The sequence below is a fragment of the Pongo pygmaeus genome, chromosome 8 (genome assembly GCF_028885625.2).
Source record: "Pongo pygmaeus isolate AG05252 chromosome 8, NHGRI_mPonPyg2-v2.0_pri, whole genome shotgun sequence".
NCBI classification, from domain to species: domain Eukaryota; kingdom Metazoa; phylum Chordata; class Mammalia; order Primates; family Hominidae; genus Pongo; species Pongo pygmaeus.
The window spans coordinates 34,294,769-34,313,810 of record NC_072381.2 but is presented as its reverse complement, the minus strand read 5'-3'; the positions used below and the strand labels follow the sequence as shown (position 1 = coordinate 34,313,810).

The following is a 19,042-nucleotide window of genomic DNA, read 5'->3' as shown; positions in this document are numbered from 1 at the left end:
AGACACAGCTTCCATTTCTCTTACCTTCTCCACAGCACCCATGCTATTGATTGATATCCTAGTCACAGGCAGCAAGGTCCAGACCCAAGGATGAGGCATCGACTCTGTCTATGCCATTCCTTCCACTCCAGACATCTCTATGGGCCTCTGGGTGAAGAATGCAGGAGTTAATTCAGCAGACTCACTAGTCAGGCTAAAGAATTGCCTGTGAAACCCATGGTCTTATCAAGTCAACTAGCTGTCCCAATGGTGATGGGGATATAGCTGCAGTAAAGATATTCTCATGTGTAGCAGGACACCACCTGTTCATTCTTTCTCTCCAAGCTTCTAAAATAATGACAATCATAAAACCTCTTTCAGCTTTTCGGAAAAATGGGCTATGTAAATATAAGCTATTACTACTTTTTTCACCGAAAATTATGTATGTCATACATGCTAAGAATCCTTTCCTGTTTAATTGCAAAGCATCATGAGAGTAGAAATCAGAGCTTTTGCTAGTAGTCTTCTACCATTTGTATGGAAAATTGCTATGGAAGAAATCAATATTATTACTGTTCAAATATTTGCACAGCCTGTGTTTAACGTGCCTGTCACACATTAATGAGAAAGTATTTTTGAAGACATTGTATTTAAAGAAGAAAACTTAGAAAAACATCAGGTTGAAGTTATTATTTTTAATGACTGCCAAATTCGATGTTACTTCTGCTCCAGTAGTATTTGAGCTGTTAACCTGTGTTTTTGAGTGTATGTTCGTTGGTGAATAATTAGGGAGGAACTCCTTAGTAAGTAATTGATATAAAGGCCATTTGACTTTGAAATTTACAAAAGCCTATTTTAAATTTAAAATTTATGAAGGTTATGTGTGTGTTTAATTAGTGAAAATGGATATTTTGCCTATGTCTGGGAAGGGGGATTATTGCAATCTGAGTCATTAAGAAAGGTCCCCTGAATCAATGACATGTTTACAGTGCAGCAATAATCTTATTATATTACACACACGCAAAAATGTTAAATGGACTATAAGATTTGGCATGAAATTGCCTAGTTGCATGGGGGGAGAGGAGAAAATTCAGCATAGCAATTAAACAGTTATAAAAATAGTCATGTTCTCTGTCCAGAATTTGGAGTTCTTGGCTGGCATGCCCAGTTTGTAAAAGAAAAGTCAGCAGAATAAGTTAAGTTTGTTCTGTGGCATCAGAAAGCCAACCCTCAAAATAGATGTGGAAAATGCTTATGTTAAATGGTCATCCAGGCATTTCTTTGGCTCTCTGGTGATTGGGGCCATCTATGGGAGACCTGGATCAGCCTTTCCTTCTGCCCTGGACCTCTCTCCATTTCCTGGATCCTTGCTCCAAAGAATGATGGGATTATCTTCATTCTCATCACAAGACTCTACCTCTAGATTGCCTGGTCCCAGATTAGCAAGAAGGGCAGAGGCTGGAGGATGTAGGAATGGAGGGAAAAGCAAGGCATTCAAGGGATAAGAACCCAGAGGGGAAGTCTAGTCATCCATCCTTCCGTCTGTGACACAGGCTTCCCACACGTATTGCAGAGCCTGTGAAATACACACACACACACTTCTCAAAGTGCTTGCCATCCCTGTCTTGCTAAAATAATAACATCTCAACAACCTTTATGCAATTAGAGAAGCTGTTTTTTTGCTTATCTGTGTTTGGGCCTGTTTCTTAGGTGTCAGTCTAATAAATGAGTTCTTTAAATTTTTGTCTTCTCATAATACCATAAAATTAGAAACTCATCATGGGGAAATGAAATCACGGTGCAGATAACTGCAAGGCTGTCGTGTAGAAGAGGAATTAAATGCAGTCTTAGGATCAATGGGTGGGAATGACATTAAATACTGAAGAAACAATAGTTGATGGAACAGATTGGAGGCAAAGTAAGGAAGACTTGGAATAATCACCCGGGGGTCAAAGATGGGATGAGCTTCCTGTCTGGATTCGGAATTTCCCCTTCCTGTAAGTTTTCTTTGTCGTTGTTGTTTGTTTTGTTTTGTTTTGTTTTGTTTTTGAGATGGAGTCTCGCTCCCTCACCCAGGCTGGAGTGCAGTGGCTCAATCTTGGCTCACTGCAGCCTCAGCCTCCCGGATTCAAGCAGTTCTCCTGCCTCAGCCACCAGAGTAGAGTAGCTGGGATTTCAGGCATGCACCACCATGCCTGGCTAATTTTGTATTTTTAGTAGATACGCGGTTTCACCATGTTGGCCAGTCTGGTCTCAAACTCCTGACCTCCCACCTCAGCTCCCAAAGTGCTGGGATTACAGCACTGCACCCAGCCCCCCTCCTGTAGGGTTTTGAGTAAGGATGAGAAATCCCGTGGTAGGAATCTTAAATTAGAAGTGGATCCTAATGATCACAAAAAAATCTCTCATCATCGCCTAGAAAATGAGATGTCATGATTTGTCTTTCATCAGAATACTGTGGTAAGTTCTGATTCTTCTATTATAACTGGATCTGGAATATTGTTCCACTCCATTTAGTGTTCTGGGCTCCAGTTTTTCCATCTATAAAATGCAACCTTGGTCTATTATATCTTCCCACTGTAAAATATTGCTTAGTTCTATTCACGGCAGTCACCTTAACTCTAAGTAGTAAAACCAGGGCATTCTTGATTCCTGCTCTCAGGGAGACAAACTAGAGGAAAACAAGCTAAGTGCATTTGTCAGCCTTGGTTGAGCTCTTTTTACCAAGTATAGGCACAGTCTTAGGTATCAGCATTGTACTTGTTTAGCCAGAAACAGTTGCTAAAACAGTCTTTCAAAGCACTGAGTCAAATTAAATCCTTAACATTGAAGGCAGAATAGGAGAAAGAACTAGATTGCCACATTTATCTCTGTCTTCTCAAATGTATGTTTTAATCTACAAAGTTGATTCTCTCCCTGAATTTTTTTTATTGCTTCTGATCTGTGCTTGTGCAAAGTAAATGACTTTTCAAAATAGCACATAGCAAGCCCTTCGTGACGGCACTGATTCCATAGGTATTATGTCATAAAAGGGTCATGTGATCAATGAGATTGGCATATGTTGGGGTTAACCAAGTTAATTCAGGGTTTCATAACTCTCAGAGCCTTTAATTTACTGATATAAATTGTGAATATTCATGAAAAGAACACTATTTGCAACATTCCCTTAATTACTATCAAAAAAATTTCTCTTGAAGCATTTTATAAGACTAGTAAGAAAAAAGGAGTAAACACAATAGATTAGAAAGTGATGAAAACAATAATATGATCTAGGGAATTTGCCATAAAGGAAAAAAAAAGAATTAATGAAATATCTGAAATATGGGGTATTTTTAAATATGACAATTTCAGGAACCTGTAATGTTTTTAATAAGTTTCAACTGGAAGGATTTCCAAAAGGCCTGTTTTACTGTACATTTTTAAATGAGCACTTATATGCACCCAAATAATTCAAGAACTAAAATGTTGAAAAGTAAGCTTGTTCCTATCTCTTCCTGTGACTTTATCTACACTATCAATCCTCTTAATAAATTTTATGCATAAAGTGCAGTCAACTGCAGCTGTCTACATTAAATGTGTTCAAAGACATTAAGCTGCTTAAATATAATAAAAAGCTAAGTTATTTTACATATTCTGGTTTTTAGTAAAAACAAATCCCCTTTTTGCTAGAATAATAATCTGTCAAAGAAGGTAAAGAACAACATTCTCTCTCCCTTTGCCTACCTGTCTTGTTGTCACAGCTGAGCCTTAAGTATTATCAGGGGGAGTTTTTTATACCTTTCTCTAGCTTCTGTTGTGTTAAGAGAAGAGTACATTTGGATATGTTTGCTTTATGCCACGTTTTATTTTAGTGAACTTGACCCTATTCCATTTTTTCCTGTTAGGATTGCCATAAGGTTATCTTGGGATTGAGGAGCACTTTAGATGGTAGGATGGGGGTTGTATGTTCCCCTTGTTTAGTTTAAAATGTGTTCAACCACAAGGCCCATTTCAGCAAGCTGCACCTTTGTGTGGTCATATGGTTAAACTTAGCTGAGATGGTGCTCCTGCTCTTAGGTAACGTTTATGGCCATTGCTTTCCTTTCTTCTAAACACACAATTACTCCTTAAGGTCCATATAAATCATGAGGTTACCTAGGTTATTACAATCCTTTCTTCTCTCCATGAGCTTGTTCCTAATATAGAGATAGTTAAAGGTTTGCTGTACACCAATTCATTAGTCTGTAAGGCAAATCAGTGAAAAGAAACAAAAACATGTAAACTACTGGCTAGACAATAAACAATGATTCTCTGAATCTTTTATTTTCACATGTTGTCAGATAGAAAAAGCTCTAGTTGATATCTGAAGTATTATTGTACATCCATAGATATATTTCTCATTATATAAATTATTCACAATCAATTTGTAATAAATTGATTTGGGGCATATAGAGGTTATTTGGCAGAATAGTAAGACTACTAGAAGTTCAGTAGTATGGAGCTGATACACCCACCTTCTGACTTAATAGAATTTCAAATAATGAAAAAAGGAAAACGGACAAATACTCTAAGCATGAATGTATCAGAATCTAAAAATGATTTATAGCAAATAGTATGCTGCTTTCAATAAACACTGGAGATTACAGAAAAGGAAACTCTTTAACACATAATCTGTTTTTCTCATGTACATTTCATTCTAGCATCATAAATATTATTAGGTACATCTCTAAAAGATTCATATTTCTTGGTTGTGGTTATCTTAGCAGTTTGTACTTCAAGGAAACTGTAAGGGTCTGTTGAACAAAATTGCACAATTTTGACTTAGGTCAGTGCCCACTGCCCATCTTCTTCAAGTTCAGGTGCTGTGGCTCACGCCTGTAATCCCAGCACTTTGGGAGGCCGAGGCAGGTGGATCACGAGGTCAGAAGTTCAAGATCAGCCCGGCCAACATAGTGAAACCCTGACTCTACTAAAAATACAAAACTCAGCTGGGTGTGGTGGTGAGCACCTGTGGTCCCAGCTACTCGGGAGGCTGAGGCAGGAGAATTGCTTGAACCCGAGAGACAGAGGTTGCAATGAGCCAAGATCATGCCACTGCACTCCAGCCTGGGTGACAGAGCAAGACTCTGCCTCAAAAAAAAAAAGTTCAGCTCAACCTTTCTTTTAATATTAGTGCCACTTAAAGGAAGAAACATTTAACTGGTGTCACTAGACCCATTTGTCTTCAACATTTTTTTGCCTTTTTTCGGAAAAGATGACTGGTCATTTTAAGGTAAAGGACTTCCCTGCTCCAGAATAAATAATCTCTCCTAGTTGATGCTGAAAATATTCTATGGTAGTTACTGGGGGGTAAAAAAAAAAACTTTAAAAAATAAGAATTTACCAACTTTAATTCCTGTAGCTTTGATTAGCAAACTACCTAGATCCCCACTGAATAATTACTAATTAATCAGGAGGATTTTAAAAATATCTTTAAATTAGCACATTAGGTCCTATAATATAAAACAGAATTATTGCTTCATTTCTTGTTTCCAAAGAATTAAAAAGAAAATTTGAGGATCATGATTTTGTGATGCAGTAAGCCAGACGCACTGCCTTTCCAGAACTGGAAATTGCACCCTAGTGCCTCCACCATACAAATTAAGGGGGCTTTTTGAGCAAATTCGGGGCTGCACGCTAATAGCACTAATCCAACTGCACTTCATTAAATCGATTGGGTACATCAATGGAAACACTTAACGGATTTCATGATTTTAAAAAAAAAACATACTATGGTATATATAAATCGCTTTATTTAACTCCATTACTGACAATGGCTTTAACTGATTGAACTTTGAGAGCAATGTTAGGGCAAAACTGACTGTCATTACAAATAGTATTTTTCAGAATATCAGGCTATGGTCATATTCTGAGAGTTGGTTATTTTCTAAGTGATAGAGTCCCCTGGGAGATAACAATAGCTAAATTTCCTGGACTACGTACACTATAGCCTGTTTTGACCCAGTAGTATACACTGTGGAAAACAAAGCTCTTCTCCATTTGGTTTTCTATGTATTTGTCTCTTTCCTTCTCTCCATATTCCAACCTCACTTGGAAAGGGACCATCGAACACTTACAAGCGTCATGACATGTATGATTTCATTTATTTCTCCCTGGGATTCTGCAAGGTAATCATCATTTTATCCATTTTACAGATGAGCCACTGAGACTGACAGAAGTCAGTTAGTGACCTATCCAGGACACAAGTCAGTGACAGTGTGAGGACAGATTGACTGAGATCACAGTCATCCAGTTTTGGCTGACTTCACTGCCAGATGTCAGGTAGATGTCACCTCCTTTCCTCATTGTCCCCTGTGACACTTTGTGAGGTGTCAAAGATGGTGATCCTTCTTAATGGAGGAGCTGCCTTTTGGAGCAAAGGTGCAGGAGTGGCTCCTGAGCCTGGGAACAAAGAACAGAATCCATTTCTTATGGCCTCAACCTTCTCTCTGCATGACTGTGATAACAAAAAGAGTCAGTTCACTTTAAAAAAATTACTTTGGAGGCCAGGAGTGGTGGCTCACACCTGTAATCTCAGCACTTTGAGAGGCCAAGATGGGTGGACTGCTTGAAGCCAAGAGTACAAGACCAGCCTGGCCAACGTGGTGAAGCCCTGTCTCTACTAAAAGTACAAAAAGTAGCTGGGTGTGGTGGTGCACGCCTGTAATCCCAGCTACTTGGGAGGCTGAGGCAGGAGAATCACTTGAACCTTGTAGGCAGAGGTTGTAGTAAGCCAAGATTGTGCCACTGCACTCCAGCCTGGGTGACAAAGTGAGACTCGGTCTCAAAAAAAAAAAAAAAAAAAAAATTTGGAAGGCTGCAGGGAGTGGAGCAGAGAGAGGAGAATATTCTTTTTTTCATTTTCTTTTTTTTTTTTCTTTTGAGACAAGGTCTCACTTTGTCACCCAGGCTGAAGTTCAGTGGTGCCATCTCAGTTCAACCTCCCGGGTTCAAGTGATCCTCCTGCCTCAGCCCCCCAAGTAGCTAGGACTACAGGCATGTGCCACCACGCCCAACTAATTTTTGTATTTTTGGTAGAGACGGGGTTTCACCACATTGCTCAGGCTGGTCTCGAATTCCTGAACTCAAGCAGTCTGCCCACCTCGACATCCCAAAGGCTGGGATTACAGGTGTGAGCCACAGCGCCTGTCGGAGAATATTCTTTATGGGAAAAAAACCTTCAAAGTAAGGATATAAGGACTTAAAGCAATAAGAAGGAAGTAAATATGTACAAAATGCCTCCTTTATCACTTCTTGATGGCTGGACTTGCTATATAAACTCTTCTAGAGACAATCCATGAAAGTAATTTTATTTTTTTTTCCCTGAAGAACAGTGGAAAGTTGGCAAGGAGTAAAAATTTTCTATGAAATAGGGAGGTGAACAAGTTATAAATGATGTTAATATCTCCAGATGGCACAGTTTTACATGGGAATTGAGTTTATTGTAATTAAAGGCATGTGAATTTTCTACAAATACCGAACTTTGCAAGTCTGACACTAGAAGATTCCATCACTTCTGGAACAGAGTTGTTTTAAGGGAGGCGTTCTTTCCTTTCCGTTTAAAATGAATCCTAGGGTTTTGTAATCTGAGCTAAATCAGAGAAATATTTTCCCATGTGAAGGGTGGTTTTTTAAAAAACAAAATCTTCCTGGACAATAAATCTTAATTATGAAATGAAACGCCTCAGAAACAAGAAATTTAGATTCCAAATATTTTTCCATTAACTTTATATATTTTGATCAATATTTAACACCATATGTCTTGAATTCTTTGATACATTTATTCTTGAGTTAAGCTGTTATCACTTTTCTGTCTCTAGACGTGTGTTGGGCAATCTTGGAGCTTCTGGTTTTGCTTCAATCAGGAGAGTGTGGCTCAATCCATTATCCTGCTTTCCTATTCATTGTGAGCAATGCCTATAGGCTCAGAGCTCCCAAACTGACAGTCACTATGATGAGAGGACATTGAAACAGCCTCTGCCATCACTTGTTTCCCAGTTCTGCCCTTGGCTTTACCCTGGACCCAACTGCCCTTTGCTGTATCAGGAGATGGAGCAGATGATCCCTCCTGCCTTCAGTACCTATCACAGCTTTCAATCTCCAGGTGTCCTAGCAGAGCATGGTCTTAGTGGTAGGCAGAATTCCAAGAGGGTCCCCAAGATCCACAGCCCCTCATATCCACACACTGTCTCCCAGTTATTCAATCAAACATGAATCTAGGAGCTGCTGCAAAAGGCTTTGGCAGATTTAATTAAGGTACCAAATCATGAGTCAACCTCAAGAAAGGGAGATTATCCTGGGTGAGATGACTTCATCTGGTGAAGGGACTGAGCTTTTCCAGAAGCCTGTGGAAATGTGAGAAGAAAGTGATGCTAGGGAGATTATCAACTGCTGGCTCTGAAGATGGAGAGGATCTGGGAGCACCCCCAGTTGGCAGCCAGAAAGAGGGCAGAGGTTTCAGCCCTGCAGCTGCAAGAACCTGAACTCTGTCACAGTGATGTGAGCTTCTAGGAGGATCCCCAGCTTCAGATGAGAATGCAGCCCAGCCAACACCTCGATTTCTGCCCCATGATGCCCTGAGCAGAGAATCCAGCAAGGTCATCCCAGACTTCTGACCTGTAGACCTGTGAGCTAAGAACTGTGTGTTGTTTCAAGTCACTAAGTTGGTGATAATTTGTTACTTTGCAATAGGAAACCAGTAGTCCACTATCTGCTAGACATACATTGCCTTGGTTTCTCTCCTTCCAAGTCGGCCTTGACTAACCATCACCCATGACAGCTCTCATATTCCCATGCACAATCAATTATTATTCCTTTGCATTACTACAGTGAAAGCCATTTTGGATCTCTTTTAATGTTTCTTATAAATTTTTTCTTTGATATTTTATTTTTTCTTCACTTTTGTAATACCTTGTTTCCTGGGACTGTAAACTCTCGTACCTCACCTGATTACCTGTCTCATCAATTAATCATCAGTTTTCTTAGTGACAATAAAATTATTGATAGTCATTATTATGACCCCTGAAACATTACAAAAGCTTAAAGGTTACATTTTTAATGTGTGAGATTAGCTTTGTGAGCTCTACTGTACTTTGATTATTCAAGAACTGGTCATCTCAGTATGATATATATGGAAACCTTTCCTAAACTGAATCAGAGTAAGATGTTAGGTGGACTATATGCGATTAGAATTTCTTGCAGGAGAATGTCCTGGAAGCCTTTAGACAAGCTCAAGGGTAACACTATGTGGGATTTTGAGGAAGACAATGACATAAGAAAAGACAAATGTTTCTGAAAACATTTTTTTTTTTTTTCTGCAAGAGAGGTGAGGACTTGGTGTCCCATTTACAGTCAGTGAAGTTGGTTGCAGGAGAGAGGGTTTAGCTTAAGTACATCCAGCAGCCACTGACGGATGTCACGTTGCTGCTTTGGTCTCCTTAGCACCACGTTCTTCCCAGCTCTATGGCTTGTGTCCAAGCAGCCCAAGAGATAATCCCTGAAATTTGGAACTTGTGCTTATTTTGGAGCTATGCAGACAGCAAAAACCTTGAGTCCTCCCATGTAGTAATAGATGGAATCTGAGTTTGGTTGATAAGATTGGCGAAGCAGTTCAATGGTGGGGAAATGGAAAGGCTACCAAATAATCACTCTCCTACCCAAATGAATGGGATTACTAATAAGTCGTAAGTGCTTGACCCAACAGAAAAAAAAAAGTCACCTTACACCCTGACAGTGTCAACAGCGTATTACTTGATGCAAATATGCATAGACACATCGCAAAGTACAGAAGTAGTAATGCTATGGTTTAGAAGTTAGATTTGTGGGGTGTATTGAAAGGACTACAAGAAGTAAGAAAAACGGAGTTTTAGGAAGTGTCATAAAAAGTAAAAATAAGCCCTGGATCAAAGACATATGTCCCACAATCCTGCTTATAATACACAGACAGCAAATTGGAAGACAGATACATAAATGAATGAATGAGTGAATAAATAAATATGTGTGAAAAACATATATAGGAAAAATATGTTATTTTTAAAAAAGAAAGACTATAAACTTAAAAACAAACTTCAAAGGAAACTAGGACAATATAATAAAGCAATATTCTTTATTATTATTCTTTATTTAATATTCCATAGCATGCAATTTTATATTTTATACACATTTAGAATGACTTTCATAGAAATTTGGCATTTGACCACATGCTAGGAGTTGGGAGGACAGCAGTCAGGTTGTGGCCCGGCCTCTCTGTTTCTCATAGAAAGGTCTAAGGATTCTCTGGCAACGCCCTGAGGCTCAGGCCCCATAGCTCCTCTGAAGCTGGGCATTGCCACTCAGGCTGGTGGCAGCGCTGGTGGTGGTCAGGCCTTCCTTGGGGCTGCCCGTGATCAGGCCCACAGTGCTGGTGCGAGGAAGGAAACAAAATTAGAGCTACCGTGCAGCCCTCTCCAGGAGCTAACTTTGTTTCATCTCAGTCTTGCAGGCTGGGCTTTTTTTCCAGTAGTCATGAGGTCCCCGAGCAGGAGGACCAGGACAGCTCTGGCAGGAAGCCCATTCAGTGGGACTCACCAGACACCAAGACTGCTGTCTGTGTCTGTCTCTCTCTGTCACATACACTCACACATGCACTGATTATATCATAAGCATTTTTCACTGATTATATCATAAGCATTTTTCCTGTTATTTAAAAACTTTTATTGAGCAATTTTTTTCTTATTTTTTTTTTAATTTTAGAGACAGCGTCTTGATCTGTTACCCAGGCTGGAGTGCAGTGGCACAACCACAGCTCACTGCAGCCTCAAACTCCTGGGCTTAAGTGATCCTCCCACCTCAGCATCCCAAGTAGCTGGGACTACAGCACAAGCCACCATACCCTGCTAATGTTTTAAAAAAAATTTTGTAGAGAAGGGGTTAGGGGTTCTTGCTTTGTGGTCCAAACTGGTCTTGAATTATGGGACATATGTCTTTGATCCAGGGCTTATTTTGTCTTATTTCTTGTAGTCCTTTCAATAAATCTTTGTCCACACCAAGATGCTCTAAGCACACAGAAAAATCAGTGAGGTATTAGTTGATGAGATGATTGTCTAGCAACAATAACCAGTGGAAAAATGAATCACCGATAGTTAATGGCTAATCCTAAAGTAAGGCCACACCCATCCCCCCACAAAAATATGAAAGGGAGTAACAAGTGCAGATATCAGAATCAAGCTTGCCCCAAAGTAGGCAATATTAAAAGCATAAAAAGTATCTCATTCCTGGGTCTCTTATGCAGTGCTCCCCCAGCTCAGGGCTCTTTCTAGGATATCACCTGCTACCTGCCTTCCTGGGATCATTGTAAAGACTAAATTAGATGACACATGTGAGAACATGCTGACATGGAAATTCCTGTGCAATGTCAAGAATTTTTGACAGTCTTTCAGAAAATAGATCAAATCCAATTCACTTTAACTTTCTGGTCCTAAAAATAAATATCACACAGAGCATCTCATTGATCCAGTGGCAGGGGGTGGGGTGGGGAAACAAAGCCAGTCTTTGATTCACTTCCAAGATAGTGTTGTTGTTGTTGTTGTTTTTTATCAACAAATGGAAAATAAGGCAAACAGGTATTGATTCGTTTATTTATATATAGGTAGTTAGTGCTTTTCAAAATAACTTTTACCTGATTATAAAGGACTACTAGTCCATTGTAAAAATTTTGAAAAATACAGAAATGAATAAGGAACATAATGTCACTACCCAGAGATAACCACTTAATGGCTTGGCCTAGTTAGTTCCATCTAGATTTTTTCTGCATATGAATAAGAGTTGAGAATATACTGTATATAGGGTTTTATATTCTGATTTTTCACTGATTATATCATAAGCATTTTTCCTGTTATTTAAGAAACTTTTGTTGAGTTTGTTTTGTTTTGTTTTGTTTTTAATTTTAGAGACAGAGTCTTGCTCTGTTGACCAGGCTGGAGTGCAGTGACACAATCACAGATCACTGCAGTCTCAGACTCCTGGGCTCAAGTGATCCTCCCACCTCAGCCTCCCAAGAAGGTGGGACTACAGGCATGAGCCACCATACCTTGCTAATTAAAAAAAAAAAAAAATTGTAGAGAAGGGGTTGGGGGTTCTTGCTTTGTTGCTCAGGCTCGTCTCAAACTCCTGGCCTCAAGCAATCCTTTCACCTCAGCCTCCCAAAGCACTGGAATTACAGGTGTGAGCCACCACGCCTGGCCTGAACACGTTTTTTTTGTTGTTGGTGGTGGTGTTGTTTTTGTTTGCTTGTTTGTTTGTTTGAGACAAAGTCTCGCTCTGTTGCCCAGGCTAGAGTGCGGTGGTGCCATCTCGGCTCACTGCAGCCTCCACCTCCCAGGTTCAAGCGATTCTCCTGCCTCAGCCTCCCGAGTAGCTGGGACTACAAGTGCATGCCACCATGCCCAGCTAATTTTTTGTATTTTTAGTAGAGACAGGGTTTCACCATATTAGCCAGGATGGTCTCAATCTCCTGACCTCGTGATCCACCCACCTCAGCCTCCCAAAGTGCTGGGATTACAGGCATGAGCTGAACACACTTTTTAGTGGCTGAATAATATTCCATGGTATTTGACATTATTTTGGGTTGTTCGCTTAGAACAGATTTCTAAAAAATGCTTTTGTTAAATAAGAGTCTATGACTCATTTCAGACTTTTCATACATCATGATTAGAACATTACAAGCAAGTCAGAACCATCAGGGGACGACTCTCGTGTAAAAAACACTCAGAAACACAGATGCAGACTAATTGGCTCCTCCTAGCTCCACCATTGTATATTTTTATTTCCAAATCCTCTTTCTAATACTCTGGAAGAAAAATCTGTTCTCTTTTGGGGGATACGTAAGTTAATTCTTGGACGGTGGTACAGCGATCGTTTACAGGTTGTTCAGTTTGAATAGCTATTAATGCCTCGTGCAAAATAAACCAAAGAGCCACAGAAACACATTTTTGCAGGTGAAAATTGTGTTCGCCAACATCGTTTCTCACTCCAGGTTATGATGTCAGGCATCGTATTTCTCCATTATTAATGTACTATGCCAATGGGGGGAGATCCTCTTGGAGGGAGATTAAAAAGACACCACCACCTCAAATCCCCCTTCGTAACAATGTGAGAATGTCCAGAAGCCTGGGGGGTTGGTGCAGTAGCTCACAGTGTCAGACAACACCCTGTGGAGGATTAGCTTCCTTTCCATTAACCATCTCCACTGTAGAGAGTCAGGGGTCACTTGTACTCACCAGAGAAAACCTGACTTAGGCAAAGTCACTACTCATCTATTCAGCACCACATACCTATAAAGCCTCAGAAACTGCTGTTTAGTGACTGAATACATTTCTCACCTTCCCATCACTTTTCCCCTTACTTGGCCATTTTCCTAAACCCATAATTCAAACTTTCCCAAAGAAAAAAAATAATCTCTAGGTAATGCTTTCAAGAATTCTTAGAAAGAAATCTTTATTCTTTGAGCACTCTTCTGGGAAACCTAACCTGTGATTACTGTTAGGATTCAAAATGTTTCACCACCTGCATCTACGTAGATAGGGTGAGTCTGGGGAAATATGGAGCCAATAGGCTTTTAGCTTGAGGAGCGTGAATTCTAAAGCCAGGGACACTCACGAAAACAACCACCTGGTGGATTACACCCTAACGTTGAAACTGTGGCAAAATACCTTTTTATTGCAAAAAGGTTTAGGCAGAGATTTATCTTTGAGTTACTTGGCAATAAATGTTCACCCACTTTCCCACTGTTACTATAGAATGGGGAAGGTTTAAGGTAGAAAATTTAAGAAAAATAATGGGAAGATGCCTAAATGAGGAGGGAGGGGTTGGTCCTCTTCTGAATATTTAAAAAATCCACATCATGTTTACATTCCAAGGGTGGTAAGTGGGGAAGGTGAGGTCTGGGGAGGGACCTTCCCCAGATGGGAGCCCTGTCTGTATGTGAGCAGAGAGAAAAAGACCCTGCATAGAACGGTGGTGCCCTTTGCACCCATTCATAGCCTCCTTGTGAACTGGAGCTTTCTTTTTCCAGAGCAGGGACCCAGACAGACAGAGGGGTCAACTCTGACCCCTCCTCTAGCTTTTATGAATTAAATTCCTCGGATGTAATTCCCAGCTCTCATCCAGCGGCTGGAACACAGGGAGTGAACGAGAGCCAAACAGGTGCCTTCATTCTCACCTTTGCCGGGCTGCTGTGCTGTCGTGACTGGGGATCTTGACATCCCGAGCAATGCCGTGTTTGCCACACTGGCAACAGTAACAGAGCAATGTGCAGCCGGCTCCGGGATCGAAATTTGCAAACTCAGGATCCTGGGCCTCAGGCCAATGCAGGCTGGGTGCGTTGCAGTGGTGACACGTTTAGTCTCTAGGGAGGGACGCTGGCACACCAGCTGCATTCCTGGCAGCACACTTGCCAGTGCGAAACTTAGCGAGTGGAGCTGGTATCAACTCCAGAGGGAGACTCAAGCTGCTTCCTTAACTTCTTTGGCAATACTCCCCTCTGCAACTTGTGCGCAGTACACCCTCCTGAATATTTACAAGAGCTGCTATTTGTGATACTATTTGGGGCCCTGTTGGATAGTACTTTGAAGGGAAGTGCTAAAATGATAGCAGCCTTCCAGTTTACAAATGTAACTATAGTATTCCTGAATAATTCAATTTCCTAAAATTGGCACTTAACTGTGCAATGACTTATTTCTTGCTGGGAAGGGATTCTAATCCCACCCCCCACCCCCCACTCGCCACCCCACACATACTTTTAAAAATAGCTTCTACTTTTGCCAAGAGGAGCGCCTAGTATTTACTATTGGAGGATATGTGAATTAAAATACTAGCTTCTTTCCCTGTTGCAATCCACCGGCACTATATTAGCTGAGTTCTCTGCTACCTGAGAGGAACGTATCCTCAACAGAAATGCCCTTAGTTTTTCAGAATGCCTCACCCACCTCTCTTATTTGTGTTTGGAAGGCAACATGAGCTAGAATTTGGCCACTTAGTATTCAGACCATGTCAGGATTCAAGTAAAAAGCCTATATTGCAGAGCTGGATGCACCGTCGCCAGGCCAAACACAGTCAACAGTTCAAATCACAGTTAAATTATAAGAAAGCGTGGGGCGAAACATGCAAACCTGCCTTGTCAATGAAGCAGTAGAGATAAAAGGAATTACTCCATAAATGCAAGCTTGTGGGGCTTTAATAAATACAGAGATGGTGTTCTTTCCAGCTACATCCCATTGATTATAAAGGCTAGTTAGGATTTTAAACATAATGCTTTCTTCTTCCTCCTCCTCCTCTTTTTCCTCCTTCCCTCCCCTCCTCCTCCTCTTTCTCCTCCTCCTCCTTCTCCTTTGTCTTCTTTTAACATGCAAAGCATTTCCCAAAGTATGGAGAAATGAACAATTCCTCTGTGTATTTCCACAGTTTTGCAAAGGGACGGTGGTGTTAGCAGGCCAAGTATCTACTACTGGAAGCATCATATGTAGCAGAGGAAATGCAGTTAATACAATAATTCACATATGTTAATGCTTAGTTCCATCAATGTCAGCTTTATTTTCTTCTTGATATACACAAAGCTGGCACACAGTTTTAACTGATGAGGTAATGTCATTTTTAATTTAGAGAGCCTTAAGCTGTCCACTTTAACTAGTGATATCATCGTTGCAGTTGTCTCCTGAGACTTTATGTAAACATAAGTCATGCGTCCCGGGCAGTTTGAGAAGAGATTGTTAAAGATGACATTGGGCATCATGAAGATTTCCCCCACTTTGATCTCTTTTAAATTGCCAGATACAGTTTATGTTACTGCCATATTTTAGCCATTCCTGAAATTAATATATCCCAGGACTTTTGAACCAAGTTAAGCACAGAAATAAAATAAAGGTTGAAAATGAATGCCTTGTAATGTTTTCATGTCATTTCAAGAAGAAAAATGGAAGATGAATCAGATTCTCTTGCTCCTAGGTGACTTGGTAAATAAAAAGAGAAGGAAGAGCAAGCTCCTAAGAAATATATAACACCAAATAAACAAAAGCTTTCTTATTTTCCTAGGGGACACTAGTGTATTGGTGATGGCTTTGTACATTTTAAAGATAAATAAGATCCAACTATCTCTTATCTCTGTGTTAACTTTTTAGTAATATTTTATTGTCACTTTCCTTAAAATTTGTATCCTTAGTGTCATTATTAAGCCTGAATTTTAAATCTCATCACTTTTAAGGTATCAAGCGTTTCTTTCTCAAACAACGAGATTTCTTTAAAGACTCAAACAATGATATTCCTTTAAATATTCAGACTAGTGGGTATAAACAAAGTTATTTTCCATTTTTAACTAAACTTTTTTCTTGGGAGAAATTATGCTGTAGGATCCAAGTGTCATTTGGGAGAAGATAATCTGTGTTTTAACTATTGGATGTGGCTGCTGAGAGACTATTTTCAAAGAAGTCTGGAGTTTGGTGGAATGCAGTTAAATAGTAAAGAATCTGTTTATTATTCTGTGGCCATATGTTTAGAGGGTCGCTCACAGAAATCAAAGTATTGTTCATAGAAAGCTCCAGCCAAGGAGACATTTTGAATTCATAAAAGAACTTCACAGTTTGAAAAGAATGCATAGCATTATGTATTGACACCCCACCACCATAGACAAAGGAACACAATTTAATAATAGAGGATTGTGCTCATGAGATTTTTCTTTTTCTTTTTAATTGGTTACTTTAACTGACATTGTCTGCAAGTATAATGGACACCATTATTCTTAATAGTTGTGTGTTGCCAGATGTATACAGACATGATGTAGTCCATTTTAATTATCTCGTTTTGCTAGATTTTTTTTCCCTCCATTTAATGCAGTGATGAATGCAGATAGAACTATTTTTTTTCCTGGCACACTATGCTAGATGATGCTGGTGTCTAAATTATTGAAATTAAACGGGCATTTCTCACCAACCTAATGTTTTCTTCCATGTTTGTGCATTAGGTATGACTACGTGGAAGTCTTCGATGGAGAAAATGAAAATGGACATTTTAGGGGAAAGTTCTGTGGAAAGATAGCCCCTCCTCCTGTTGTGTCTTCAGGGCAATTTCTTTTTATCAAATTTGTCTCTGACTACGAAACACATGGTGCAGGATTTTCCATACGTTATGAAATTTTCAAGAGAGGTGAGTGAATAGCTTACGGTAGAACAAGGATGACTAAAAGTTCATTTAGGCCGAGTGTGGTGGCTCACACCTGTAATCCCAGCACTTTGGGAGGCCGAGGCAGGTGGATCACTTGAGCTCAGGAGTTCAAGACCAGCCTGGCCAACATGGTGAAACCCAGTCTCTACTAAAAATACAAAAATTAGCTGGGCATGATGGCGTATGCCAGTAATCCCAGCTACTCAGGAGGCTGAGGAAGGAGAATCATTTGAACCTGGGAGGTGGAGATTGCAGTGAGCTGAGCGCAGGCCATTGCACTCTGGCCTGGGCGACAGAGCAAGACTCTGTCTCAAAAAAAAAAAAAAATTTATTATTTAACATTGTTTGATTTCATGAAAGACAAAGTGAAAAGGAAGACGGGAGTAATGCTTTTATCCTTTTGTAAAATATATATCTTCATTATAAAAATGTTCGGAAGTACTTTAAATAAAGATAAATTACCCATTGTATGGAGGAAGAGTATTTAAAATTAAAAAAAAAATGTATTTCAGCAATCAAAATTGTACCCATCTGAAGTATTGGCCAGTGTTATAAGGCAGCAGTCTCCAACCTTTTTGGCACCAGGGACCAGCTTCATGGAAGAAAATATTTCTACTGACAGGGTTTGGGGGATGGTTTTAGAATAATTCAAGTGCATTACATTTATTATGCACTTTATTCCTATCATCATTACTTTGTAATATATAATGAAATAATTATACAACTCACCATAAGGTAGAATCAGTGGGAGCCCTTAGCTTGTTTTTCTGCAACTAGACGGTCCCATATACAGGTGATGGGAGACAGTGACAGATCCTCAGGCATTAGATTCTCATATAAGGAGTGTACAACCTGGATTTTTTGCACACACAGTTCACAATAGGGTTTTCGCTCCTATGAGAATCTAATGCTGCTGCTGATCTGACAGGAGGAGGAGTTCAGGTGGTAGTGCCAGCGATGGGGAGTGGCTGTAAATACAGACAAAACTTTGCTTGCCTGCCACTCGCCTCCTGCTGTGTGGCTAAGTTCCTAACAGACCACAAACTGGTACCAGTCTGCAGTCCAAGGGTTGGGGACCTCAGTTATAAGGTCTACACTCCATAAGCTTTTTAAAAAGCATTTATTCTTATCTGTATTCTTCAAAAATAAGTTTGATCTATCCTTGAAGTTTGATTTCTTTTGTTAAAAATGCGTTAGCCAGCCATGGTGGCGCATGCGTGTGATCAGTTCCAGCTACTTGGGAGGTTGAGGTGGGAGGATTGCCTGAGCCCAGGAGTTGGAGGCTGCAGTTGAGCCTTGATCATGCAACTGCACTCCAGTCTGGTTGATAGAGCAAGACCCTGTCTCTAAATATAAATTTAAAAATAATTTAAAAGTAATAAACAAATTAACAAACATGTAACTTTATCTGGTTGTCACTGTTTTTAGCAACAGCCTATAAATTCCTTTTATGTGTGAAATTCAGCCTTCCTATTATTTACATTTTTAAGTTGGCATTAATGTATAGAAAACCAATCCAGGGACAGAAGATCAAGATTTGAATGTATTGTCTTGGAATACAGAAGAAAAACCTTGTTTCGATAGAAAAAAAATCTAACCACATCAATTTCGAAAGCCTTCGGTCTTCTGGGTTCGTGATAACTGAGAAAAATGTAAAGGGGAGTTGTTAGGGGCTCCAGGAAACGTTGCGACAACTTCTTTACATTTCAAAGATATTTGGCTCTGACACCACATAAATAGGGAATAGATGGAGAGAACTTTCAGAAATTCATCTAATCACATAAGTACTTAGAACACCTTTCATATAGATAATAGCATACATATGACATCAGCATAAACAGATGATGGATGTACA

The 19,042-nt window shown here is 39.8% G+C and overlaps 1 protein-coding gene across 5 annotated transcripts in view; it reads left to right on the top strand.

Moving 5' to 3' along the window:
* Positions 1 to 19,042, top strand: part of NRP1 (neuropilin 1) — a 158,887-nt gene that overhangs the window by 47,961 nt on the left and 91,884 nt on the right. For all 5 annotated transcript variants that reach the window (XM_054435470.2, XM_063669760.1, XM_063669759.1 and 2 more), the window contains one exon: positions 16,988 to 17,169. In XM_054435470.2, coding sequence (XP_054291445.1) covers positions 16,988 to 17,169 — 182 coding nt within the window. The remainder of the gene's footprint in view (positions 1 to 16,987; positions 17,170 to 19,042) is intronic.